The sequence below is a fragment of the Accipiter gentilis genome, chromosome Z (genome assembly GCF_929443795.1).
Source record: "Accipiter gentilis chromosome Z, bAccGen1.1, whole genome shotgun sequence".
NCBI classification, from domain to species: Eukaryota; Metazoa; Chordata; class Aves; order Accipitriformes; family Accipitridae; genus Astur; species Astur gentilis.
The window spans coordinates 57,655,873-57,682,229 of record NC_064919.1 but is presented as its reverse complement, the minus strand read 5'-3'; the positions used below and the strand labels follow the sequence as shown (position 1 = coordinate 57,682,229).

At 42.1% G+C, this 26,357-nt stretch overlaps 1 protein-coding gene across 2 annotated transcripts in view; it reads left to right on the top strand.

The window, feature by feature from the left end:
• The first annotated feature begins 2,631 nt into the window (after positions 1-2,631).
• SLC1A1 (solute carrier family 1 member 1) overlaps positions 2,632-26,357 on the top strand; it is a 54,031-nt gene continuing 30,305 nt past the window's right edge. For both annotated transcript variants that reach the window (XM_049795840.1, XM_049795839.1), the window contains exons 1-2: positions 2,632-2,774; positions 18,566-18,706. In XM_049795840.1, coding sequence (XP_049651797.1) covers positions 2,684-2,774; positions 18,566-18,706 — 232 coding nt within the window. In that variant the 5' untranslated portion in view covers positions 2,632-2,683. The remainder of the gene's footprint in view (positions 2,775-18,565; positions 18,707-26,357) is intronic.

Sequence of the window (26,357 nt, the reverse complement as noted above, 5' to 3'; positions counted from 1 at the left end):
TTTTCTCAAATATTTTTAGGGACAAAACACTAGCAGAAAAGAACAGAAACATTGTACTTTGTCAGGAAACAACAAGTATGTAGAGGTCTTCAATTAAATATATATTGTTCTGCTGTTGCAGAAGATGGAAATAAGATATGTCTCTACCCCTCACAAGTTATACAACATAATTGTATTATGTTTTTTCTAAGTTTGCACGACTCCTTCAAGATATTGCATGATCCAGGAAGGCATATATGAGCTATGATTACATTGCTTTATACCAGTAGGAGAGTATTTTTTTTTGTGCTAAGAGTGCTGCAGACAATTCTAGCTCTCCCAAAGTGGTACTATGAAATCCTTAATGTGAAAAAAAGGATGCTTAAAGCATTCAGAGAAATGGACAAACCATGGAAACTCCATGGAGGAAGAAGTAAACTCTAACTTAATTTTAGCTAGTTTTCAAGAGCCATTGTATTGCAGTTATTTCCTCTAGCTCACCAAAACGGTTCAAAAGAAAAGCAGAGTAGGTTGTAAGAAGGGATACGTGAGAAAGCAAAGAGAAAATTAAAGGAAGGCCTAAACTCTGAAGTTGTCTTGTAACCGGTTTTGTTGCTGCTGTCCAGAGAGGCACCTCCTCCCTGCCTCCTGGGTCAAGTCAGACCTTTTACTTACTGAAGGCAATATCTGAGACTCCCAGTATATGTGTGAGGAAATAACAAATAAAATTACACTTTGTGGCAGTGAGAACCAAGGCCAGAGCTCTTCTGCCCAGGGTGAGCCTGATCCTGCCTACCCTGAAACCTCATGTGTCTTTTTCATCCTATACCTCTTCAGTGCCACTCATACTTTGCCACATTTCTCTACCAAAGTCTGGACATAGTGATGGTGTTTCTTACTGTTTCTTTGCATTAGTTATTTTTTTGTTTGCTTTTTCTGTGGCTTTGTAACATGGTAGTATGCCAGCTTTCCTTTTAAGTGGTGTAGAACCTTTGATGATTTAATTAAACTAATATGATATTTAACTCATCTGCTTCCTTTCTACCACTAGGCTTCCTTTTTTTTTTTTTTTTTAAACTAAATTTTCCTGATGGTGGCAGATACAGACAAATTACTGCACTTGCTCAACACATTTGAAAAATAAGGCCACTCGTTTAGGTGTCTCTATGTCTGGCTCTAGATTTTAACACTTGGGATAAATGATGGCTCTTGCTTCTCATCCAGGTGGATTTCAGTGCTCTTCCCTGCCTCAGCAAGGTACAGGTTTGTCTTTCCCCAAGCTGTCATCCAGAACAGCCAGATCCATGTGAAGAAGAAATGTGACAAGGTTTCAGTTGCAGTTTTTGCTGATGTACACCAGGCCTTAGCTACCCGGTCATCACAGACGGAAATCGTGCAAACTTCACTAGTGTATATTTTGGAATGGATGGTGTCCAGTGTAATTAAATAGATTTAACTTTTTAGTAATTTTCATTCTGCACTCATTTTCATGTCATTCAGCAAGACAACAGCAGTCACCTTTTTTTTTTCCTTACGTTTACCAACTAATGTCTAAGTTTGAAAATCATAATCAACAAGATTATGAAGAGATATTGAAAACCCTACCACAATCCCACAGGGAATTGGGTCCCAGTATTATACACACCTTAATCATACGTATGGGTGGGGAGAGGGAAGGAGACCATTGTCAAGGAGTTGCATGGAGAAATAAATGTTTCTTCACAATTGTGGTATTTAAGCTTCCCAGGATAAAACTCCAGCGGGAAATCCTACAAGCCGTTTCCGTACTCTCTACTCCCGATTTTCCCCCCAGGAGTACAGGGCAGAACATTCCCCCTTAATATTTAACCAGAGATTACCCCCAGCGCAGCCACCGGTGGCTCTCCAGCAGCCACCAACACCCAAGGACAACTCTTCTGCCTGGAGCCGCGGGCCTCCTACACCACCTTGCAGAGCATGGAGGTTGCCTGGCAGGCGGCGTGGCAGCACAGACCTTGCCATGCGACAAGCTCCCCTCCGGCATGGGGCTCCTCAGGCATCGTGGGGGCTCGCTCGCACGCCTCCTTGGCACGAAGCCCGGCGGACTGGGGCGTAAAGGGCACAGGAGCAGGGAAGCAAGCTGGGGCAGCGGGGTTTGGGCGTGCCGCCCCACCAGCCACGGCTGCAGGTCCCCAGCCTTTGGCAGGTCCCACCAGCCACCTTTGCTCCTTCCTCCCTTTGCCCTGCCCTGCGGTCAGAGAGGTGAAGCGCTGCGGGCAGCGGCCCCGCGGGAAGGCGGGGGGGCCCCGCCCGCTCCCCTCCCCGGCCCGCGCCCCTGGAGGACGCTGTGCCCCACGCACAGCCCCGGCGGGCATGCGGGAAAGGCCAGCAGGGAGAGGCGACGGGCAGCCGGGCCTCACTCCCCGGGCCAGCTGGGCCGGCAGCGGGGCGTGAGGGGGGCGGAGGGCGTGCGGCGGGGTGGGAAGGGAGGCAGGCAGGCAGGCGGGCAGGCCGAGGGGCGGGCGGAGGGTCGGGCTCTCCCGTTGCCAGGTGAGGTGCAACGTCTCCGCCTCCCCTCTGTAAGGGCGCAGCAGCGCGGAGCGCAGGCAGGCAGGCGGGCGGGCGAGCGGGCAGGCGGCTCGGCTCGGCTCGGCTCGGCTCGGCGCCACTCGGCTCGGCTCGGCCCCGCACAGAGTGGAGCGCCCCAGGCCCGCCGCCCCCCGCTATGGCGAAGGCGGGCAGGAAGGGATGCAGCTGCCCGGGCTTCCTGAGGAAGAACTGGCTCCTGCTCAGCACCGTGGCTGCCGTGCTGATGGGTGAGTGAGGCGATGGCGGGGGAAGGCGGGCGGCAGGGTGGGAGTGCGGCGCCGCCGCCGCCCCCCGCCCGGCCTTGCCCGGCACGTTACGGCCCAAGCCCGTCGCAAGGCTGGCGCGACGCCAGACCGGGGCCCGCGACAGAGCGCCGGGCAACGCCAGCGAGGGGCGATCCGCGGTCCCCCCCGCCGCCCCCCGGATTCCGCCCGCCGCCGGTTGCGTGGAAGGCTAATGGCTCTAACGGCGGGCGAGGGGGGCCGGGCGCGCTCCCACGACAGCGCGCAGGCCGGCTGAGGTGCTCCGGGTCCGGGGCGTCGCGTAGCCGTGGCCGCGGGGAACAGGTCCGCCGGGCCACGGTGTCGTGGCGGCCGGTCCGAAACGGGGTTTCGCGTGGGTGAACGCAAGGCCCCCCGCCCCCGAGCGATCCGGTCTGCAGCGGGGTGCCGAGACGCGGGGTGCCCGTGTTGCTCTGGACCGGGCCTCCCCCCAGCATGTGTCTCTCCAGCCGGTGTGACGAAGGTCTGGTAATTAGTAAGGTAAATCAGCAAGGACACGGGATGACTGTGAGCCCTTCGTGCACGGCTGCCGCGGGTCTCCGCGGCCGCCAACCCACGGCGGGCTGTGCCCGGGGCCGCGTTGGCACACCCTGGGGGGGACCGCAGCATGCCGAGTCGGGACTGACCACGGGGGAACAGGGCGGACTCGCGGCGCCTTCGGTTGGTCTGCAGGTTGGAGCTCCGCTGAGATGGAGGCTGCTGGGCAGGAGAGCTTTGGTAGTGGCTTTGGGGTGCTTCTGATGGCCTAAGCGAGCAACGCAGCTGCAAAAGTTTGGCACTGCCGTCCAGCTTTCAGTGGGGTTTTCAGGGGTGTCATTGTAAAGACAGGAGGGTTTATCCTCCGCTTGTCGACAAGTTTCTGAAGGAGAAATGAGTTGAACGCCATCTTACTAAGAATAGGTGGGCAAGAGGGCGAAGAGGAGCTTGTCCCATGACTTGGCCAAAGAGACTTTTCCATGGGACGTAATTTTGGTCGTAGTCACAAGACCTTTTAATTTTCTCCTGGTGATTATTTTGATGCTAAGCAAGGAGAGCTTCCTTCTCATTACAGCTCCTGTAGAGAATTGCTGCTTTTAGTACTTCATTAACAGCATTTGCTGTTTGATGGGTCTCTTTCAGATGACTTTTCTGCCGATTTGAATTTTGACTGGAACATATCTATTTCTCTGCATGTTTGTTCAGGAGAGAATTACTCTTTTGGAATTCTAGCCAGCTATTTATAAGATCAGAGGTGTACTTATAATACATGTGTGTTTTCCTCCACGAATTCAGCACTTGACAGTTCTCAGTTCTTTTTCACCTCTTTAGTAAGTGGAAAGATTTTTGTGGAGTGTGTGTATGTGTCTGTGTTTGTATGCATACAATTGCTTTTTCATGCACTCCTGTCAGGTACACTTCTGTGAGGTGACATACTTACTTCCCAATTACAGAAGTGGTTTAGAAATATTCCCCTGTCATTACCTTAAGTGAATGTAGGTAGAACTGAAGTGAGTGATGTGATCCTACAAGCTGATCATTCTGAAATAAGATTTCCCTGAGAGCCACAAAGCCTGTCAATGTGGGAACTGCGGGAACAATTTGACCCTGGTCCCCCTAATATCCAATGGGAATTCACAGTGAGGGAGCGACAGGCACCCAAATACCTCCTGAGTCTTTGGACTTCTCTACCTGCTACACTGTAATTAACAGTCCAGAACTCAGGGGAGCTCTGTAACATGGCAAATAAAGTCTTCATAAATATTCCTTGAGCTTTGGACCAAATTACATTTTGCAATTAGCTATGTATCTGCTGCATTTTCAGTATTTCTTGGAGATGAAGTTACGCAAGGAGAACAGTGAAACCCTTGTAAGGATGGCCCAGTTGAGCTGTATCTTTTTCTTACAGCTTGACGAATGTTTGTAATATACCTGGAGTCTGCAAAACCTTCATAATTAAATTTACGTATTTATTCTTTTTTTTAATATACACTAGGAAATTGAGGTTTATTAATCTACTTAGTTTGGAGGAACAGTTTAGCATTCACGAACAGAAGAGTGTTGCTTATCATTTTGAAGGCAGAAAATATGTTTAGACTTTTCAGAAAAGTATGCATGAGTGAGGAGTGGAAATAATAAATGCAGGAAGCTGTGGAATCTACTGTGAAAGCTGTCCAGCTGTGCTGCAAAGTGCCTGATATTCCAGCACTATCTTATGGAATCATGATTTTGCTCATCATTATCAGAGCTGTGTTTAGCATCCTAGTGAAATATGCTTATCTTTGCTGGTACCCTTACTAAGCTGAAAATTTTTTCTGATTAGTAGTTGTGTGCATCTCTGACAAGAGGAGAGAGAAGCAGACAGGAACCTCTCAGAATTCCAAACATTTCTTCCTTCAAGAGTAATTATTTTGTGTGTTGTATTTGAAGCATTCAATCATTTGCCAGTCATTTACATTTCAAAAAATATTGGAATTTCTTTCATAGCAGTTGGGGGATGGGGGGGTGGAATTATTTGAAATCAGTACACAAAATATCTTTAGAATGTCACATCTTTTTGGTGAAAACACCTGTATGTATTATTCAAAGAAAACAAAACTTGAGACTCGAGAGGTTGTTTTTCTTCGCTTAGTAGAGATTCTGATTCAGACCACCAAAGGGCTTGCGGTTTATATAATTTTAGTGATAGGTTTGCCTGAATACTGGGCCTGAGAAGCGAGTTCATCATTCATTAGTTCTTGGTGCGTACTTCGGGCATGCAGTCCGTCATCTCTGCTGACAAGAGCAGAGATTTGGGCTCATCTGCACCTTCCCTGTCTCACTGCCCTTCTCTGGGAGGCAGAGGGGCAGGTAAGTAGCAGCCTCAGGTAGGTAACTGTGAAAGAAGGGGTATCTTGCATCTTTTTGGTCCGCTGGCCTTACTGAGCCCAAAGCGGCCAAGCTAAGAAAAGCAATTTAAAAGTCAACTTACTTCAAGTGCTTCTTCAGCCTTTAATAAAGAAAGTTATATTGCTTCCACTTTGTACAATCAAGTCAAAATAAAACAGAAATATCCCTGAAATCTACTCACCCTGAAACAGATTTCCAAAGGACAATTGCAAAGGGAGGATTTAAGTCACACTTCATAGAGCATCTATTTTTTATCATCACTTTTTCTCCAAGAGGTCACTGCTGCAACACAACCAAACAAGTCATGAAGGTAAAGGGCTGATGATGTGTAAATACTTACTGATTCATTAGTCTGTAGGTCATAGCCTAATAGTTTGTAGTCCTGGTCAATTCTTCAGCAGAACAGCTTTCTTCTTACAGTGGAAGTTAAAGTGTAAGTGATTGGAGTACATACGGTCTCGAGCACTGAGTTGCAGCAGCACACTGTACTAAAGCAGAGATCTTTTTACGTACTCAGAGAATACACACAAATAGGTTGCTGGTTTTTTTTGTTTTTTTTTTTTTTTTTGAGTACTTACATTTTTCAAATCGATTAGGCCAGTCTCTTTTTGTAATGGTTCTGGGGTTGGGGAACATGATTCTGAGAGATTCAGTTTGCATAAATGTGCAGGTCACAAGTACTTTTTTTTGGTCGCTTAGTGGGGTGTCTGTCTGTCACTTCCTAACCAAGTTCAGAACTTCAGATACCTGTGAGCCTGCCTGTGACCCTGAAGGTCTTTTTGTTTGTTTTTTTTTTCAACAGCACATGTGTGGGACACTGAAATTGTTCAGATATTCACGGGGGAGATACGAGAAATGCAGTATTTAGATTGATACAGCCACCAATCACCAGAGATTGTGAACGGCAGGTATCCTTTCTTCAGGCAGCTGTAAAGCCTGTTTACCAAAGGTGTATAAATGCCGTTTCGGTGTGAGGCGGTGATGAACATTTTTGCGCTCTGCCATGAACTTCCTGCTTCGTTCTCCTCTCCACGGATATGCGTGGCTCTCGGCACTCCCGCTGTACGGCTCGGATCTTAGGAGAAGCGGGGCCGTGGTGTCACGGCCAGCGGGCGGGGAGCGGCGGGAGCTGTCCGAGGTGGCTGCGGGGGCAGCCGGCGACGGGGCGGCCGGAGCGCAGGCGGAGGGCGGAGCTGCGGGACTCGGGAAGCGGCGGTGTGAGGCAGCCGTGAGGAGAGCGGGAGAGGGAGGGCGTGGGTGAACGCCCCCTGCAGGCCCTGATGCCCGATTTTTGCACCTCTGAAGTGAAGCTTACTCAGTCTCTGCGGGATCAGACATCTCGCCTGTGCAGTTCCCGGGTTGGAGGATTGAGGCTGGCCTCAGACCTCCTTTTCTCCCAGCATTTGAGAGTGACGTTCAAATATACATAGTTCCTATCTGTAACACCAGCACTGGAGAAACTTTGAGTGGTGTGGCTATTGCTGCTTGCCAGGATTTGATGGGTGCAGCAGCCACTGGAGCTTCTGTTTTGTGCTTCGTGGTATCACCACAGCAGTCCACATGCCAAAAATTTATTCTCTTTAATTTTAATGAAAATTATTATTTTATATTGTAGTGTTCAGTAGTAATGTCTCCCCACAAGAATATTTTTTGTTCACAGGTCTGTGTTGAAAAAAAATATTGTCAGGTGCATTCACAGCTGCTAACTGAAAGGTTAGGCTCCCTCTGTAAACAGGTATGAGGGGATTTGACAGCTGCTTTTAAAAGCACTAGTGCCTTTAAAATTCATCCATGTCAGAGTAGTGTCAGCACATGCTAGCATTCCTGGAAGCCCACTAGTGCATTCTTACACAAATGAATGTCTCACAGGGCAAAAGCAACAACAGAGCAATTAGTAACCTATCACGCTGTTGACAGCCTCTCGCCACTGCAGAAGGCCACCCTGAATCCAGGGAGCTCACCATACTCCTGAGGGTGGGAATTATCTGTTGCAAATGTAGCCTGCAGCCTCTAAACCCCATAAACCTATGAAGTCTTTCTCCCAGTAAGTTGTTTCTGTCTCTGAGAAGTGTAATTTAGAAATAAAAATCCCATTCTGGATATGGAGTAAGGCTTCACTGTGTTTCATTTCCACCTCCTCATACCTTTATGGAAAAGTGGCCTATTAGCTTGGTTTACGCTGTCTTTGCTGCCATTTCCCTTTGCTTGCACAATACAGGGTGAACGTTGCAAACAATGAAGCAGATTAATTGCCTCTTGAAATACACTAGCAAAACCAGACCTCTTCACAGCAGGAAGAAAATTAAAGGAAATATACTGAAGCAAAGTAATTATTACCGTGTCAGTTTGTGACAAGTATAGTTGGAAAGCAAACATCTGATTCCTTTCTTGAATTCTGAAGCATAACATTTTATTAATTTGGAGTTTATGACAAGTGAAGTCCTGACACTCCGAATCAACTGTGCTAGCATGGAAATTTAACAGAAGACTCTGGTTTCTTCCTGGTGTGATTTAGAACAGCACAGGTGGTACTTGTGACTCTTTATGCCTCTTTTTACAGTTGTGATGCTTATCTGTCTGTTTTGTCACACTGCATACAGCTCGGTACAGGATGGGATCTGTTCAGAAATGTGTGAAACCCAGCAATTCTGAAGGAATGGCTGAATTTAATTTTAAAGACAGGAAGTAAAATGCAGAATGGCTAACAGTTTCACTGGAGAGTTTCACATACTAGTGAGGGTCAAAAATGCTCTGAGCCAGAAACTCAGCCAACAAAAGAAACCAAAGATAACTGAAGTTAAGCATGGTGCCTCTTTTGCTTTTGAGATGTTTTGAAGCAAAGAAAACCTAACTTTTATTTGTTCTTCTGGCATGTAAAGTGGTTTCCTGTTATCCATGTGTTTTGTGTCTTGTTTTAACATAAAGCCAGGGTTTCACTTTATGTAAATGAAGTGAAACTACTACTAGAGCTGAACTTGGAGCTGTGGAAGGAGTGAGCCTGAGGTCAATTTACACTCTACAAAGGCCCAAAGCTACCAAAGTCAATGAAATATTTCTTTCCATTTGAAACAATAACACCAATACTAATACCAGCAAAATATTTACTGTTTCTAATTTCCCAGTATTACTTAAGGGAAAATACTATAATGTAATTACAAAAAATATTTTTTGTTTTCTGTTTACATCTTACAAAGCATAAAGACACTTTATTCTTATAAATCCCAACAAATAGATAATGTTCAGGTTGAGACTACTCACAAACAACACTTGCACTGTTTGCATAGCTACCTTTTTTTTTTTGTTGGTTGGTTGTTTTTTTACGAAAGCCTCATAGGATTTGTGGAAAGCATTCTTACTTATGGCTGCACAACAGTATCTCATGCTGTGAGATCACATCTCTATCATATACTATGCTGAAGATCAGGGCTGAATTGTATTTAGTGTTCCAGATTTATTCTTCTGCCTACCATTGTTCCATATATTGCACATTCCGTGACAACCCTATTGCATGCCAGAAGATTAAATGTGACATGATAACAATTTCTATGGATTATATATAATCTAAGTATATTTATGGTATATTGCAAAACACCCATTTCTTGGTCCTTTCATGCTTTTGGAACCACAAACAACCTGGCCTTGCTTAATCTGAAGTAATTTTCTAGGTCATATCTCTGACTTCTCAACGCTTTGATGTCTTCATTAGTTTCAGAATAATGACGTTTCTGCATGTCACTATCTGTCTCTCTTTAGTTTCCACTATACTGCCTTTCTGGCTGCTTATCTCAATTTATTACAGTCAGTATCATTCCACTGCCCTTCCAGGAACGGAATAGCTTGAACAGTATGTCCCGTTTACTGTCCTTTCCTCTCATCACAGTTTAAAACAGAAGCTGTAACAAGGGTGAGAATCTGGCAGATATTCCCAATTACTAGCCTTTCACCTTTCTTATACCATTGCCAACCATTTAGTTTCTGGTGTGTTTCAGGGGTCTTAAATGAAGAGGTATTTTTCCTGATGGGCTCTACTGAGCTAATATCTCTTGGGCTATACAGGATGTACAAAGGTGCTCATATAGCTTTGGGATAGCAAGCAAATATTGTGGAAAGAGAACAGAAGATCAGTAGGCTTTTATAAGAAAGGATGAGAAGCTCTAATTTTTTTGTCTGGCATCAGAATGGTGCCATTGGTGTTGTAATTTGTTAGGCCATGTGAGCAAAATGTTAGACACTAGGAACACCAGAATTGGGGACATGACAGTATTTGAAATGAGTGACAAAAGGGGTCCAAATGAAAGTACTATTTTGTAAAATTGAGTGGATTTGGAGACATGGAGGAAGCAACAAGACCTGTACATGTCTGGATGACTGCAGAGGAAAGAGGTCATAATTAAAGAAGGCTCTCAAGTTGCAGATGGGTGGGGTGAAGGAGAATGGTAGTGGTTTTACGAGTGACAGCTGAAAGAGGTCATGGGGAAGGGCTGCAAAAGAAGAAGGGCAAGTTATCATTGTTATGTTACATTTCAATTTTACTGTAAAATAGGAACATGAGATAGAAAGATACCTCCTGGGTTATCACATCTGGTCTACTGCTGCTTCAGGTTACATGATTTTAGGTAAAATTCTCTAACACATTATGCTCTACCTTAAAGCTGGATAGGCTTCTTGGTGCTGCATATCCTCCTAGGAAGCTATATTAATCAGTCTGATTGTTGAAAGCCTTACAATTTCCAGTCTAAATGTATTCAGGTTCAATATGCATCCATTTGTTAAAACACTGCTCTTTCTCTGCCATTCAACCATCTTCTGTATTTCTAGCTCACTTATCCCTGTTGGACAAGCCCAACTTTTTAATCTCCTTTCAGAAGGTAGGCTTGTCATTCTTTTCATAGCTCTACAGTCCTTCTTTGCCTGTTTTCCAGTTTGAGTTCGCTTTTTCTGAAGCCTTAACAAGTTTCACACAGTATTCCCCAACAGAACAGGTGCTTTCACCAGGACACATCCAAATTCATGAGGACATGCAGGTTGTATAGATGCTGGGAAAGAACTGTCATTTTCCTCAGATTACTTAATTTATGACATAATCTTGATAATATGGTGTTTATTATGTTAAGGTTGTAAGTACTTAACTTCACAAATCTAATGAGTCACTGAGTTGCTGAAAAGCTGTAAAAGAGGCAAATTTTATCTCTGATACAACTTAATTTATCTTAACAGACTTAAGGACTTACCAAGGAGAGTGTTCTTCACAATACCTGTCTGTATTTTTTTTGTATGTTAATGGACTGTTCCTGTAGGTGGGTTCTGTACGGCAGTTCTTGCTAGTGTACTAAGATACATATACAGATGAAGCATGATCATAAACTTTTTTTCTTTCCTTCAACGGAATTCTTTTATCTTGGCTTTCTCAGGTAGAATTTACATCTGCATACTGAAAATATTTGGAAAATACATACACATGAAATTAATCTACAGCATATTTAAATAAATGAGAGGAAACTAAGAGTCTAGTAGGAGACACTGTTAAATTATCAAACTGCTTAGCCATCTGCATGCTCCTGTTCTGGGGGAACACTGGTTCAGCACTCAGCAGAACTGTGGTCACTCACAGTCAGAGGAGAATGTCCATTATTTCCCTTTTCCTGGCTGAATGAAATAACTGCCCTTGGTTTGATTAAGGGTGGGGTGGGTCCTGTGCAGGACTGCATTGCAGAGAGGCCGCTCTGTGTTACCAGTGACTGCTACAGGTTGCTCTGTGTTATGAGCCCTGCTACAGGTTCCCATGGCACAGAAAGTAGCAGGAGTTACGTGACCTTGCCGGTTGCAGCAGCCTTCACGCCTGCTGTGAGTAAGGGGAGTACCCCACACTGGAGAAGCTGGTTTTTCCCCCTCTGGTCAGTGCTCCACCTTGCCTTCATTCCTGAAGGTGCATCACAGGGAGTCACTGTCCACCCAAACTTCTCTCACACTGCAGTCAGATGACAGTGGTGTCATTGGTGTGAAGGAATTTACAACCGCTGCACCCTCAACAGGTTAATCAGAGAGAGGACACAGCGGGTCTCACCACAGCAGAGGAATGAGCACGCCTTCCTCCAATACATTCCTACTGAATATTTTTCAGTAGACCAAGATCTGACTTAGGAGCTCTCTTCTGGAAGATTTTTGAGAGAACTTTTCTTCACATACCTTTGTAAGCAAGCTGGTAGTCTGGGCAACACCAGCATCTAGAGAGTTAAGAGCAGTTGCGATGCAATTGTACCCCAGAGACTCTAAGTCCTACCTCAGCAGTTGCCTGCAGTTTTCTAAGAATCTTGTTTTCTTCAGTCAACATCAGTATGTTTATTGGAGGGAATATTAATTGTCAAATAGAGTGCAAAACAGTAAAATGCGTAACATTAGAAAATATTAAAAATAATGCAAAGAGAGCTGAATTAATAAGCTGAAATAATAAGTTTATAAGTAATATTATAAGTAATAATTTCTCCTACACCCTCTATTTTAGTGTTTTATAGGTGGCACAGTGTATTTCTTTGTAGTTAAGAAACAGCCAGTGATATTACAGAAGCTCTAGAGAGAACAGAATTAAAATGGCTTTTATAAAATAATACTAAAGGACTCAGACTGTATCAGAGACTGCAAAAATCTTGCCTGCCTGTCCTGCAATTTGACATGTTTATATTGAATGTTTTGTATTGTGTTTCAGTTCAAGTCAGTGAACTTTGTTTGCCGGCCTTTTCAGTTCCGTGAATCATCTGCTGATAATCCAATTAAGACACACCAATATGATGGAAGTAGTTGTATTTTAGTCTGTTACATGAACAGCATGTGAAATTTTGAAGAGCTTAATTATTTTGTTAACAGCACAATCCATGTTGCTACAGTACAATTAAATAATATCAGGTTTGAACCATGAGACATGCCCACATTTTTTCTTCTTTCAATGCCATATCAAAACAAAATTCCTATAATTCCCCAAGCGTCTACCAGTATCAGCCAGAATCACTAACTCTGCTCCAGTGAAACGGAGTTTCTACATGCTAGAATTATATGAAGACAGGAAAAATAAATATCACAACTTTTTTTCAGAGAGGGACATGGTGTAATTCAGAACACATCATTTTACAAACCAGATTATTTGTTCTCAAAAAATATATGCTGGATTTCTTTTCTCATTGTCTTTATGGTTAATTCCTAAGGATCATTCCCATAATGAAGTCAGCAGGAGTTGAAGGCGATGTGCTGTTCCTGCAGTGCCATGCACACTGATGGAGGGAGAACTCCCTGCCAATTAACTTCCTGCATCCCCTATCAGTGTTGTCGTCCATGAGTGCAAATAACATGTTGGGGAGTCCTACCTGTTAGACAGCAATTTTATCTGGTTTATATTCTCTTTCAGTGAGAAATAGGACAGGCATGTCTATGTGTACACTTCAGTTACTTGTTTCTAAATCGTGATTTGTTTTACCAGTGAATGAAGGTAAAGAAGGTAAAGGTACGTAATATCATGCCATCTGGTTATCAAAGATGTATTTATGTTATGAAAAGCATCTAACCCACAATGGTAATGATGTAAAGCAAGTAACTAGTCACATCATACTGCATGTCCTGAACTGATTCAACTCCTCAGGGGTTCTGAGTTTTCAAATTCAAGATCTGAATTGTGTTTACCCCACATAAGTATACAAAAATGGCTTAAGGATTTAGCCATCACTCCCTGAAAAATTGTAAATAGTCTCCACATTTGGTTGCTCAGGTGGCTGCTGACAGGCAGCACATTTTTACAAGTTTACAATAGCTGTAGGACAATCTGTGACACTCCCCATGTGTGCCGGTATAGATAAGCCCAGAGTTTATGGAAATTGTTTGAACAGGATATGTGTTTCTTTTCTTACTCATTTCCAAATCTGTTACAAACTGCAGCACACTACTTGAAGAAAAATGTAGTAGCCCTGTAGTTGCTCCCATGCAAATAATTTGCCTTTTTCCTTAGACAACATTTCAGAAACAACAGCAATATGCCAAAAGACATACTCTAGATGTAGGGCAGATTGTGATTGTCCTGGTTTCAGCTGGGATAGAGTTAACTGTCTTCCTAGTAGCTGGTACAGTGCTATATTTTGAGTTCAGTATGCAAAGAATGTTGATAACACTGATGTTTTCAGTTGTTGCTCAGTAGTGTTTAGACTAAAGTCAAGGATTTTTCAGCTTCTTATGCCCAGCCAGCGAGAAAGCTGGAGGGGCACCAGAAGCTGGCACAGGACACAGCCAGGGCACCTGACCCCAACTGGCCAACGGTGTATTCCATACCATGGGACGTCATGCCTAGTATATAAACTGGGGGGAGTAGAGGCAGGGGGAATCACCACTTGGGGACTAACTGGGTGTTGATCAGCGGGTGGTGAGCAATTGCACTGTGCATCGTTTGTACATTCCAATCCTTTTATCATTACTGTTGTCATTTTATTAGTGTTATCGTTATCATTATTAGTTTCTTCTTTTCTATTCTATTAAACAGTTCTTATCTCAACCCACAAGTTTTACTGATCTTCCCGATTTTCTCCCCCATCCCACTGGGGAAGGTGAGGAAGGGAGTAAGTGAACGGCTGTGTGGTGCTTAGCTGCTGGGTGGGGTGTCGTGGTTTAACCCTGCTCACACTGGGATTAAACCACGACAGTGATAAATGAGTGTTCACCAGATACCCAAATGTGACAGAGTTAGCTTTGCAGATATGCAGAACCTAAGAGATAATGGTTTCCCAAGGCACATTTTATCTGATTTCTGTGGTTCGCTCACAGCACACACGTACATAGGCCAGATTGGTTCTGCCACCTTATTACACACAGCCATCATCTCCTAGGTCCTGGAAAGCCTCAGGCTTGGCAGATGTCAAGTGCTACATGCAGTGTAGCCAGTTGCAGGTGCCATCCCCTTGCAGTAATTCCTCCTGCCCTTTCTCTGGGTAACACAATAAAAAATGGGTCATCCCATACAAAGGAAGCATGTATTCCCTCTTAACTTTTTATGCTGGAACTCCTGGGACTACCTGAAAGATGAGTGCCAACAGATTTCTCTTGGTATGCTCATTTTCAGCTATTTTCTTCCACTCTGTTTTTCTTCTTTTGTTCTTCTCATGCTCACACCTCACTTCTCTTAGTCTGCATTTACAGCCTTCTTTGAAGGATTTTCTGTCTGTTACCAAGCTTGTAAAAGACTATGTGCTACCTGGGAGAGTAGTGTCAAGGAGTCAAGGCATGTGTTGTTCAGACAAGAAAATTTGTCTTGTGGCCTATTCATGTGTTGCAGTCCCAGGGACCCAGACTGTATCTTTTGCTTTCTGTGTCAGTGGCTGCTGGGAGAGAAAATGCAGACAGCATGCTATATAGGATGTGCTGTACTATGCACAGTTGCAAGGAGATATTTGCCTTAGAAAATTAAATTAGACATGGGATTATACTGTTTTTTCCACCTTCATTCTTCCCTTCTGCCCAGTATTGCAGAAACCTGGACCTTAAGCAGTACTTGCCATTGAGCCATAAGTAGAGGATTGCTCTTGTGGTAAAATTCATAACCTAACTTAGCCATGTGGGCAAGAATTAAAAGCAAGGAGAGGGGATGGAAAAGAAAGAAAAACAATTTAGCATGGACAAGAAGAAAGGAGGAGTGGTTGAAGCTGAGGAAGGAGGAAAGGGAGAAGCAGGAAAAGTGATGTTTTACTCTTTAAAAAAAGCAGAAGTAACTTAGTCCACAAATGAAAAAGAGATAAATGAAAAGAAAGGAAAAATCCCAATATACAATAGAGGCCTTGCCTACTGTAGGGTGTTTTGTGGTTGTTAGAAGTAATTGCACATGTAAGAATTAGTTTCCGAAGTGGTGGAATATTAGTAGCATTCATGTAGAAAAAGTAACATTTCATAAGACTTTCATCTATACTTGCTTAGGACCGCTGTAATCAATGTGATGTTAAAAGCACTGGTGACTAGATGAAACATGTTTATGCTGGGCCACACTTCTTTCTGTACGTTGTAATTCCCAGGAAGAAAAATCCAGTTGAACTTGGTTATTGAGAGGAGGATCAAAAAGTTCTATATATGCCCATTTCCAGTACATAAGTAAATTAATTCTGCTAACTTTCTAACCTTCTCCTGTTACTGTTACAAAATAAAGTTTCTTCTTACAATCCCATGCTAAATTCAAGCAGCATATGCTAGATGCTAGCTCAAATTAAAAGGTGGCTGCATTTTACTGTATTTTGGCATGCTTCACAAGTTAATATGGATATAAGTGCTGTGTCTGGTAAAGGAATAGCATGAACAAGGAAGTGAAAGCAATAATGCAATTTCAAGAGATTGTTGGAATAAGGAAATCTATTCTCAGTTACTGCCACTAGATAAATAATATCCTTATAAAAAAAAAATTAAACTAAATATGTAAGTGAAAAAGCTTAAGGAAACCCTGCTCAAATTTTGAGAGCATGTGGGACATTTTTGTAGTGAAATCTAAAGAAGTGGAAAAGAGAACTCCAAAGAATGAAAGTGAGGGTGAATCTTTCTACCTGCTAGTAATCCTGCTAAATGTACAGTGATCAAACTTCCCAGCTGGTCAAACAGGTCAGTCATCACCTGGAATGAAAGGCACATTGATTAGAACATGTCCTAGTCACACCTGCTCAAAGTACAGTGGCATTACACAACTTTTAATAAACATACGGTCCTGTCTTGCTGCAATTTGAGCATATGCCTACCCTAAATCATGTGAATAGTCCAAAACCACGAAGATTACCTGCATGCTTAGATTCAGCTATTTACATTGGTGTTTTCAGGATCAGAGCTTTAGCAACTTACTTCAATACATGTAACCATTTTATAAACAGATTTATCTTGCTTGGTGACTTTATCTTAAAGTGTAGACTAATTATTTTCAACATATTCAGTTCAGTCACTAGATTAAAAATAGAGATCATTGTGTCTTATCATTCACTGATGAAGGGCTTTTACATAATATTGCAAATATCTTCCAGGCTATTAAGATTCAAGATTGTTGCAAGAAATTTAAACTGTCTGTGTTCACTGGCACAGATGACAACTAAATCAGAAATCTTAATAGTTGCTTAGAGCAGCCTATTTGCATGAAAGTTAACTTGTTCATTTTCCATCTCTTTATTAACAGGAAAGACTTAGTAGGAGTTTATAATCTGCCTTTATCTTCTTTCAGCTTGTTTTTGCAGGTACAGATAGAGCATAGAAAAGAGGGTTCATTATCTTTTCATGCTCTCAGAGGCAAATTTTATGAAGGTAGCTAGAGGTTTACATTTTTGCATCAACTAACATCCAGGTAGCATGTGAACTAGGACAAACCACAGCCATGGCGAATCTTTAGAGAGGATTTTTTAAAAAATCCTTACTTTCTAGAAGAGGATGTTAATGAGTTTCTTGTTTAGTAGAAAATTGGATATAGGATCTCTGTCTGTTTCCTTCAGTATCAACAGTAAGGACCAGTTTTCTGTGGATTTGCCTAAGTCTGGTTTCGAACCTGCTGGCATTGTCTGCCACCACTTCAATCACTTAAAATAAGGAACATATCCTATAAGCCTGTTTAGTCAAACTTTACACCAGCTTCTTGAGCAATATCTAACTTTAATGCCTTGCATACCATCGAAAATAAAACTGGGGGAAGAGGTACATTTGGCTTGGGCACTAACAGCTTTCCTGGCACCCTGCAAGTTTACGTGAGCCACAGAGCCTGGTAAAGGTTTACTGGTATCACCTTCTTGTGCTGTTGTAACAATTCTGCTGCAAAATACACACTACTGATGTCACTAAAATACCACAGGATGTAAATAATTCCATTAACTTCAGTGAGGCTATTCACATGAATAAGACCTTTCAGCACTCAGTGGGTAATGAAGGGTTCTGAGTTGCTATGTCTTTCACTGAATCCAGTTAGAAATTGGATCTCTCACTACTCAGTTTAGCCAGGACTGAAGCATTACAAAGTTTGTATGTGAAACAACAGTCATAATGCTTTCTGAACACTGATGAACACATTTCCTATACCAGTGATTTTCATTTGAAAATCATGTTGAAATGGAAAGTTAAGATATTGCCTGTCAAACTGAAGACATTTGTCTTTTGGCCTATGATTTATTTTCTTTTGGTAGAAGTCTTATCTGTGACTTGTCTCAGAAGCTAGAACTACCTGATAATTCATTTAATCCAAAGATAGGAAGTACAAAGGTGCCTTGTGCCATCAATCACTGATTAAACTTACAATCTCGTATTTTGTAGATTGGTCATGCAGTAGAATGAGTGTGAAATAATCTGAGTGTATTTTTGTTGATTAATTTCCTGGAAATTATTAAATTAATTTAGTGATTGTAGTCACACTCTTTTCTAATTATGTAGAGCAGCAATTACTGAAAGTATTGCACTGGGTAGACATACTTTTACCAATACAAATTATTTAAAATATTTATATCACATCACTTTATTTAATGTTTTCTAGTGTTTATATATTATATTGATTTTTTTAATGCCAGTTGTGGGTCTTCTAGAACTAGTGAAAGCAGGTAAAAAGCCACTGCTGAACTGGACTGAAAATCAGAGGGCACAATCAAGATTTTTCCAAAGACATTACTAAAGACATCCTCCAAGTTCAGAATTATATGTGTTATTACTATGCCTATCATCAATATATAGAACAGAAAAGGAAACATCTCTTCTCTAATTTGCTTTAGAAGTTCCACCATGGCTGTGAAAATGTGTCTATTGCTTGCTCCTTTTGTTCTACTGTTCTCCTACTTTTCTTCCTTTTTCCCCATGTCTCTACTATAAATTACTGCTAATTTTTGTCACATTTTTTATGTGCCTTTTAGGTATTGGAGTCGGCATGCTGGTACGGGAATATGGCAAACTCTCTAACTTGGATAAATTCTACTTTTCCTTTCCTGGGGAAGTGCTAATGAGAATGCTCAAACTCATCATTCTACCATTAATCATATCAAGTATGATCACAGGTATGACTGGAAATATACTGTTAGCTGATGAGATTATCATTGTGGTTTAGCTTTCTTTCTAAAAGAAATAACCTTTAAAAATAATTTGATGGAACTCTATAATGAAAAGTATAGATTACATACATTTGGGTTAAGCTTTTCTATATATAATGAGAATGAATTTTGAAGGATTAGCACCATTATCTGGTAATTAAGTTATAAAGACCTGTGGGATAATAACTTACATGTTTATAGATTCTTGTATCTCTCCCTGTTTTCAGGAGTGGGTTAAACAGTTGCAAATTGCAAGCCCAAAGCTGCAACTGCGTATTCTCAGGTACAGAGTTAACTATTGTGAGTAGTCTTGTGCTACCATTTCACAAGAAAGGGAGAGCTGATCTCATAGCTTACTGTCATAAAGAGAGGAGATTCCTTACCTACACTTCCCTAGTCTCATCAAACTCCCATGAGGTACCTTGCATGAGCTCTGGTGTTTGCTAAATCCTTCTGTGAGTCCATTCAATTCAATCACCTGACAAAAAGCTATAAATTGGGGGGAAAAAAATAAATCTGTTTGGTATGCTTAGTTCAAAGGAGTTTTGGAGAAGTACAAGAGAGTGGGGAGGGAGACTGTGTGGCCAGGAAGGGGTTATGTAAAGCAGAGCAAAGCTTCCCTCTTTTGGAAGAAGCAAGCAATCTGTTGGCTGGAACCCCGCCATGGCATGCTAGAATTTGTTAACAGCTCACCCAGTAGAAAAGATTTGGAAGGAGTTGCCAGAACAAACCCAAAGCGAAGAAACAGAACTGAATGTCAAATAGCCTTTCTGGGGAAAAAAAAAAAAAAAAAAAAAGTAAAAAAAAAGGTAAAGCAAGCCAAACAAACTTGTCTTTATTCTTTATTCTTTAAGCCTTTACTGGGGGAATAAGGGTTGTGACTATTTTCTTTTAGCTTCCTACAATGAATCAGGACACGTTTGTCATTATACTGTCCCCTTACATCGCCACAAAGCCTCTACATTGGGAGTGTATTCATGTCCAGGTGTTTGTTGTTTGGTTGGATGGTCATGGAAATACATCAGACATTTGACTGCAGAAAAGGAGAGCATGTTCTCATCAGAAAATGAAAGGGGATTTTCAATCATGCTATGAAAGTGCTTTCAAGAATAGGATATTGAATACAAACTCCAAAGCCCCTCAAAGTTCATGGCCAAAAATACCACTAGTTTCAGCAGCACACCCTAAAGTGGGCCTATGACAGGAAGAGCCTAAGGGAAGCTGCCAAGGCCTTTGGGGCATATGTGTAATGCAGGGTGATAGGAACCCAGTGTTAGAATTGAAATGGAGAATGTCAAGAGCTGCAAGATGGAGATATCCAGAAAGGAAAGCTGCAAAAGGCAGAGTGAGAAGTGACAGCAGAAAATAGTCAAGGGCTGTGTCTGAAGGAATGAAGGGAGGTGAAACACGTGTTAGTATATAAAGGAGAGAAGAACAGAGAGAGGAATAAAAAGGGCTTGGTGTTTTGATTAATATACAGGACAGCAGCATTTTTATATAGTGGAGGAAATCAGACAGAAAGCAAAGGAAAACTGAACTCTACTTTTCTCATATTGAACTTTAGTCTGTGACAGGAGATCCAGGAAACGCTGCCAAGATAAGACTAATACATTTCTTTTTTTTGAACGAGCTTTTATTTCTGACTGAAGTTGGGCCTGTGTCTTCAGAAATAAATGATGTCATTAGGATAACCATGAAATGAATTATTTATTAAATGTATCCCTGTCCAGCACTTGCAAGGGGAAACAAGAATCATGCTGTTAAAAATATTATGCTGCTATTTAATGTTTAACATTCCAGTATGAGTAAACTGCATTTGTAACTAACACAAGCTTGGATTTTAAAGATTGCAGATTACAGGAGTTAAATTCATACACAGAGATGAGAATAAGATGCTCCGATTCTGACCTTGGCATATCCAATTCACATAGAAAAAATAAGCCCTTCTTTTCTACACTTCCATATTAGGTTTTTAGGCAAGAAAAAGGAAACAAGAGTGAAACAGAACAGAAGCTACTTTGATGGAATATGGCTTTGTAACTCTTGAAGGCAAAAGCACTAGCTGCCTGTGTGCAAGTAGTGCTGAAATGTGTGGCAAGCAAATGGACTAGGCGTGTCTGTGCGTCATGGTTTTCACTGTTCACCTGCATCCTTCTTCAGGATGTTGATGAGATATTTTGCCTCTTGTAAAATAAATATGGTAACCTTCCAAGCATCAGAAATGTGCATTTGAATTGAATAAGTAGGCTTGTGTATAATCATAAAGCACACGAGTCATTTTTCCTCTTTCACATAGAGTCATACAGAATGATTGAGGTTGGAAGGGACCTCTTGAGATCATCTAGTCCAACCCCCGGTGCTCAAGCAGGGTCAGCTATAGCAGGTTGCCCTGGACCATGTCCAGTCAGGTTTTGAATATCTTCAAGCACGGAGACTCTACAACTTCTCAGGGCAACATGTTTGACCAGCCTCACAGTAAAACAGTGTTTTCCTGTTCAGATGAAATTTCATGTTCTTTAATTTTTGCTTATTGTCTCTTGTCTTGTGTCTGGGCATCACTGAGAAGAGTCTGGCTCTGTCGTCTTCATTCCCACCCATCAGGTATTTATACACATGAGTAAGATCCCCCTGAGCCTTCTCTTCTCCAGGCTGAGTCCTGGCTCTCTCAGCCTCTCATCATGTGAGAGATGCTTCAATCCCTTCATCACCTTAGTGGCCCTTTGCTGGAATCACTCCAAGTCCATCTCTTTCTCGTAGTGGGGAACCCAGAACTGAACACAGTACTCCAGGTGTGGCCTCACCGCTGTTGTGTTTAGGGAAAAGATCACCTCCGTCCACATGCTGGCACTGCTCTTCATAATGCTGCCCAGGAGGCTGTTGGCTGCCTTTGCTATCAGATGTTGCTGTCCTGTTGTCAGCTTGTTGTCCACCAGGACCCCCACGTCCTGCTCTGCAGAGCTGTTCTCCAGCCAGTCAGCCTCCAGCATGTACTGGTGCCTTGCATTATTCCTCCCCAGATGTAGAGCTTTGCATTTATCCTTGTTGATCTTCATGAGATTTCTCTCAAACAAATTCTCCAGCCCATCCAGGTACCTCTGAATGGCTGTATAAGCATCTCATGTATTAGCTGCTCCTCCCAGTTTTGTATCATCTGTGAACTTGCTGAGAGAGCACTCTGCCCCATCAACTGGGTCATTGATGAAGGTGTAAAACAGTATTGGCCCCAGTACTGACCTCTGGGGTACACCACTAGTGACTTGCCTCCAACCAGCCTTCTGCTGGTGATCACAAACTTCTGGGCCTGGCCATTCAGCCAGTCTTCAATTCACCTCACTGTGCAATTATCTAACCTAAGCTTTGGCAGTTTTTCTGTTGGGATGTTACAGGAGACAGTGTCAAAAGCCTTACTAAAGTCAAGGTAGACAACATGACCTCTTTGCAATTCTGAATTTTAGCACAGAAGCAAAATTCACACTTTCAAAAAATACTGTAAAGAATAGAATAAGGGGGGGAGTGAAAAATTTAAGGAGGATCCAGGATGTGTCTTCAGCCATGTCTGTAAACAAGATAGGCACTTCACTGTTAGTGGCAATGGCACATGTCTCTGCATTTGGCTGTGAACCTTCCCTGGAATGAGACACAAAAGCATTTTCCTCAAAACTAACCTCAACTCTATTGACTAAATGCAGGATATACAAGGATAGCACCACAACCTGCAAGCAAACAGCCTACATAGTCTTTGGTGGGACTAGGTGTGTTCTGAGTATGCCCAGCTCCTCAGGATTTGCATATTATGCAGATAATATGGGGAGAGAAATCCTATCTTAGTAGGAAAACTCTCACTGACTTCTTCAATTAGAGGAAGAATACAGTCTATTTTCAAACTGAAAGGCAAAATTCTCCCTCTGGTTAAATGGAGGGCTTTGTAGAATGTGGTTTTCCTTCACAAACCCAGTTCCTCAGAGTATAAAAGAGGAAAGGCATTGTTTATGTACTTATTTTACATAGCGTACGAGTTGCAATTTGAGGAATTTTTCCACTGACCTGCCTAGAGGCTGAACTGTAACGTAGTAAAAAACTAACATAAGTGCTAAGCATTTATTTGTTTGAAAAAATTTGAAAAGGGTGTTTAATAGGTCCTTGCTTTGGGGACAGAAGAGTGTGAGTAGTGCCATGCTTTTACATTATTCTTAGTCTACCTCAGAGCTGAATTTTAATTGTTCTTTTCTTCTTATAATTATTTTAATGGATGGCAGATGTAAGTTTAATTTACTCTGACCCATAAGCCCACCACTGATAATTCAGTTCAAAATAGTTAGCTCTTTTGGATCTCCATGAGATTTCTATCCCTTAAATTAGCTAATAGTACACTAATGCATCATTCATGTGAAGGAGTCACTTATATTTTCTGTCTCCTGCTGTAGTGGCATAGGAAGATTGAAAATGAAAATCAAAAACCTAGAGCGTTACTCAAGACCATTGCTATGACATCTAGACCTACACCTGTACTGAGTGTAATAATCCACACTCCAAATCCACTTCTTCGAAGTAGTGCTCTAAAAGAATAAATTAGTAGGCAAATACCAGAAATATATTATTTTTAGGAGCCCTGCAGGGAGAAAGAATTGAGAGGGATCTCTTGTGTGCTTCCTGGGAGTTTTGAGGCTTAAATCTAGTCATTCTGGGACTGCTTAAAAGCCTATAAAATGTCTTTGAAAGTCTTGGAAATCCACAACTCTAATACAATTCAGAGAATGAAAATTCTCCAGAATTGTGCAGTATATTTCATCACATGTCTGCATACTGGGCAGACTAGTCCACTTTAATCACTTTTAGCCTCCTTTTTCATGAACTGCGATTCACAGGATATGTAATGGCAGTAAATGTTTGCAAATCTGTTTTCTGTCTAGACTGCAACAGCACTTAGGCTGGAGACAGCTGTCCAGGTTCCTCAACAGTTGTTCCCCTCTACTTGGATACAAGCTGAGGAAAATTATATGCGCAGCTTGGAACTACTTAATCCACACAAAGTGTCTGGCCTTCTTTCCCATAAGTCCGATGTTAGTAGCTAGTGTCAAGAGATCTGGATCTTAACCCAACACCCCCAGCCCTCCAGATACTACTGAAGTGCCATGACTCTGCTTCCCATCTCTCCTCAATCAGTCCTTCTAAACTGGGGTTATTTTAGATTGCCTGTCTCATAGATTATTCAGACTACAAGCCATGGACCATGATGTGGAGGTCTTTCTTTAGGGCTAGAATATTTTCTGCCAAAAACTTCCCCTAAAAGTTGGCTTCACATATGTGGTAAATGACCTTTCTTTGATGATGTTTCCAGGGTTACCCATAAATGCCAGAAATCTCAGCTGTGTAGCAGTCATGTCTGTTCTGTTTTCTGCATCATGCTTTAGGTTAAAAAATGTGACACATTACACAGCATGTCCATGTCTCAGATCTCAATATTGATGACAATTTTATCAGCTATTCAACATCTCTTATAAGTTCTACAATAACCTCTCCCTCATTTCTTATCTTTTCTCCCTGACAAACATTAATAAAGCTTTTCTTTATGTTTGTGACCTTCCCTGCACTTCTAGCCTTCACAGGCAGTTCCAAAGAGGCTAGAACAGATGCATGGGAGTTTTCTGGCTCATGAATTTGTGCAGGGTCAGCTATGGGGATCACCAAAATCCCTTAAAGCAGTTGATGAGGTATTTGTAGGTTACATACCACATACCTCAAGAACAGTGATAAAAAAGTCAGTATCAGTCGCCTTTCTGAGGTCAGCTGTATGTGACCTATAAATACAATATCTGCCTTTCTGTGGGTCTGACGATGCTCCAACTGCTAGGGTTCCATGGCTATAGAAATAAACTCTTCCTTTACGCCAGGGCCTGTTTTGATAACTGCTTCGGTACTGTCTGAAGCATCCTGCCAGTTCCACCTTTCCCAGTACCAACTGCATACTCTTTTATTTGCACTTCCTGCTTATAGTACAAAGTTAATGATTCCGCAACAAATCTGGCCTATTCTAGCTGACAATGGCCTGTTACAACTGCATGAGAGAAAAAAATGTCCCAGTGAAGTACCTAGGCCATGTGACTTTTCCCATTTGCAGAAACCATTGCTTTCCCTATGGAAAGAGGATGTTGAGCCGTGGCTGATGGATGGGTATCTTGAACAGATTATTTGTTCTTTTGCATTGTTCAAAATTAAAGTGTCAGTTTCCTACCTTGGATCTATGTTTCTCAAACTTCTCAAGTTACTAGTTTGCTTTATCACAATGCCACTGAGTTTGCTGAATGGAGACAAAATGTGCAAAATGGGAGACAAAAGAGCTGGAATGCAATGAGAAAAAATCACTAAGTAAAGTATTAATCAGATTGTTCTTATTTCTCATGTTTATCTTTGAATGTCAGAACAGTTCAGACTTAAACAAGCTTTTTTTTTTGTCCACTATATTAGTAATCGAAGTTAAAACACACTGAGGGTGTGCCTATGCTCAGGAATAGACCTGCCAGTTCCATTAGATATAAAATGTCCACAGATGTAAACTACTGTAAAGGAGAACAGACAAGGAAATGGCAGGAGAAGAAATCTATTTTATTTCCTATAATGCAGGGCTTCCTTTGGTATCACAATTCCTGGAGTGGCAGCTGCCTCAGCAGTTTCCATTTCTGCAAGTCCGAGAAGCACAGTTACTGAGATGCTGTGTGACTGAGGCATTCTTAACAGGCCCTGTGCATTACCAGAAGGCACACTAGCTTCCTGTCCTTGGGGAATCCCTGATCTAGCTTAACATACTCAGAGATTATCTCTTGAGATACCTGCATGTCCTTTACTTGCTTTTCTATGTTTCTGAAGCCAAAAGAACCTCCAAGAAAGCAGATCCATTGTATAATATTAGTAAACTAGTTTTCTGGGCTCAGGCAGGAAACTCACCTTGTCCCTTTGTATCATGTACGTTGTGCAAAGGACAGAAAATGTTTCACTACTGTTAATGAGTTTTGCCTTCAGTTGTACTGAGGGATGCTGGAGGTCCTGTCCCCGCTGTCCATGTGCAGTCACTGAGGCAGGGAGGACTGCAGAGTCATGGGCTATTAATGGACAAGGCTTTGTGCCATCCTCTTTGGATTACTTCTGTCGCAGTCATCTACTCCTTTCCCATCAATATCAGTTGACCTTATGAAACTGAGACAGCCCCTACATTATTTAAGGTTTTAAATTATAGTAATAAAACTCTGAAGTGTGCTTCTGGTTCATGGAGCATGATTACCACCAGCTCTCAAGGGCAAAGAGCCCCGAAACACCAGCCATTCTGCAGCATTGGCAGTTACTCCCTCATGTCCCAGTTGTATCACTGGTGGCACCACTGTGGATGGGACTGAAGTGAGTTAGTGTCTTCTGCTCTTCTGTTCTGGAGCTCATGATGCAAACCACAACTCCACTATGTAAACCAGATTGCATTCACTTTTTTAAACCATTTCCCTGTGTGTGGACATCATGATCAATTAAAAAATGTAGTGCCATGTTAAAGTTTTCTTTTTAAGAGTCTAGATGCTAAAACTTGTTCACCTATATGTTTTACCACCAGTAGTTTTGAGGTAAATTCAAGTAC